A 2,500-nucleotide genomic window follows, 5' to 3' on the forward strand; every position below is an offset into this window, starting at 1 on the left:
TGTCCAGGCTAACTGGCTCATCTGGTTCTTACAGATAACAGGCAACAGTTACAATTCATATTTTGTGTGGAGAAAGACCAGTATTAAACTAGATGTTTCCTTGACAGTGTGTGTTATCTCTCTGCAGCCCAACCCCCATGTACCCCCCCTCATACCTGGAGCCTGGAATAGGGTAAGACTTACTGTTTCTAGTCTGGATGTTTCTGGTTTAGATATCACAGACCTACATCCATTTCTGCTCCCGTCTGCGTTTTTAGTGGACTGAAATATGTGCCTGTACTCAGTTCCAGTAGCGTTTACAGTTGAAGTGGGAAGTTTACATACATTTACATTTACATTTAAGTCATTTAGCAGACGCTCTTATCCAGAGCGACTTACAAATTGGTGCATTCACCTTATGACATCCAGTGGAGCAGCCACTTTACAATAGTGCATCTAAATCTTTTAGGGGGGTGAGAAGGATTACTTTATCCTATCCTAGGTATTCCTTAAAGAGGTGGGGTTTCAGGTGTCTCCGGAAGGTGGTGATTGACTCCGCTGTCCTGGCGTCGTGAGGGAGTTTGTTTGAGCGGGGTGACGTGAGAGAACTTGGGAAGGTTGAACACCAGACGGGCTGCGGCGTTCTGGATGAGTTGTAGGGGTTTAATGGCACAGGCAGGGAGCCCAGCCAACAGCGAGTTGCAGTAATCCAGACGGGAGATGACAAGTGCCTGGATTAGGACCTGGGCCGCCTCCTGTGTGAGGCAGGGTCGTACTCTGCGGATGTTGTAGAGCATGAACCTACAGGAACGGGCCACCGCCTTGATGTTAGTTGAGAACGACAGGGTGTTGTCCAGGATCACGCCAAGGTTCTTAGCGCTCTGGGAGGAGGACACAGTGGAGTTGTCAACCGTGATGGCGAGATCATGGAACGGGCAGTCCTTCCCCGGGAGGAAGAGCAGCTCCGTCTTGCCGAGGTTCAGCTTGAGGTGGTGATCCGTCATCCACACTGATATGTCTGCCAGACATGCAGAGATGCGGTCGCCACCTGGTCATCAGAAGGGGAAAGGAGAAGATTAATTGTGTGTCGTCTGCATAGCAATGATAGGAGAGACCATGTGAGGTTATGACAGAGCCAAGTGACTTGGTGTATAGCGAGAATAGGAGAGGGCCTAGAACAGAGCCCTGGGGGACACCAGTGGTGAGCACGTGGTGAGGAGACGGTTCTCGCCACGCCACCTGGTAGGAGCGACCTGTCAGGTAGGACGCAATCCAAGCGTGGGCCGCGCCGGGAGATGCCCAACTCGGAGGGGTGGTGAGGAGGATCTGATGGTTCACAGTATCGAAGGCAGCCGATAGGTCTAGAAGGATGAGAGCAGAGGAGAGAGAGTTAGCTTTAGCAGTGCGGAGCGCCCCCGTGATACAGAGAAGAGCAGTCTCAGTTGAATGACTAGTCTTGAAACCTGACTGATTTGGATCAAGAAGGTCATTCTGAGAGAGATAGCGGGAGAGCTGGCCAAGGACGGCACGTTATATCATAAATGATAAGGATGTTAAGCTTGAAAGGGCTGGTAACTGTGACAGCATGGAATTCAAAGGAGGCGATAGACAGATGGGTAAGGGGAGAAAGAGAGAATGACCACTTGGGAGAGATGAGGATCCCGGTGCCACCACCCCGCTGACCAGAAGCTCTCGGGGTGTGCGAGAACACGTGGGCGGACGAAGAGAGAGCAGTAGGAGTAGCAGTGTTATCTGTGGTGATCCATGTTTCCGTCAGTGCCAAGAAGTCGAGGGACTGGAGGGAGGCATAGGCTGAGATGAACTCTGCCTTGTTGGCCGCAGATCGGCAGTTCCAGAGGCTACCGGAGACCTGGAACTCCACGTGGGTCGTGCGCGCTGGGACCACCAGATTAGGGTGGCCGCGGCCACGCGGTGTGGAGCGTTTGTATGGTCTGTGCAGAGAGGAGAGAACAGGGATAGACAGACACATAGTTGACAGGCTACAGAAGAGGCTACGCTAATGCAAAGGAGATTGGAATGACAAGTGGACTACACGTCTCGAATGTTCAGAAAGTTGAGCTTACGTAGCAAGAATCTTATTGACTAAAATGATTAAAAATGATACAGTACTACATACACTGAGGTTGGAGTCTTTAAAACTTGTTTTTCAACCACTCCACAAATTTCTTGTTAACAAACTATAGTTTTTGCAAGTCAGTTAGGACATCTACTTTGTGCATGACACAAGTCATTTTTCCAGCAATTGTTGACAGACAGATTATTTTCACTTATAATTCACTGTATCACAATTCCAGTGGGTCAGAAGTTTACATACACTAAGTTGACTGTGCCTTTAAACAGCTTGGAAAATTCCAGAAAATTATGTCATGGCTTTAGAAGCTTCTGCTAGGCTAATTGACATCATTTGAGTCAATTGGAGGTGTACCTGTGGGTGTATTTCAAGGCCTATCTTCAAACTCAGTGCCTATTTGCTTGACATCAGGGGAAAATCAAAATAAAT

The 2,500-nt window shown here is 49.0% G+C and overlaps 2 protein-coding genes across 2 annotated transcripts in view; one reads left to right on the forward strand and one right to left on the reverse strand.

The window, feature by feature from the left end:
• The window catches only part of LOC115126863 (LIM domain-binding protein 1-like), a 181,121-nt gene that overhangs the window by 24,554 nt on the left and 154,067 nt on the right, over window positions 1–2,500 (reverse strand).
• LOC115122589 (LIM domain-binding protein 1-like) overlaps window positions 1–2,500 on the forward strand; it is a 25,336-nt gene that overhangs the window by 1,143 nt on the left and 21,693 nt on the right. Inside the window, exon 2 of the mRNA XM_065002142.1 lies at window positions 104–172. Within this exon, the coding sequence (XP_064858214.1) occupies window positions 104–172 (69 nt within the window). The remainder of the gene's footprint in view (window positions 1–103; window positions 173–2,500) is intronic.

This window comes from Oncorhynchus nerka, linkage group LG15, assembly GCF_034236695.1.
Source record: "Oncorhynchus nerka isolate Pitt River linkage group LG15, Oner_Uvic_2.0, whole genome shotgun sequence".
In the NCBI taxonomy this organism is placed as follows: Eukaryota; Metazoa; Chordata; class Actinopteri; order Salmoniformes; family Salmonidae; genus Oncorhynchus; species Oncorhynchus nerka.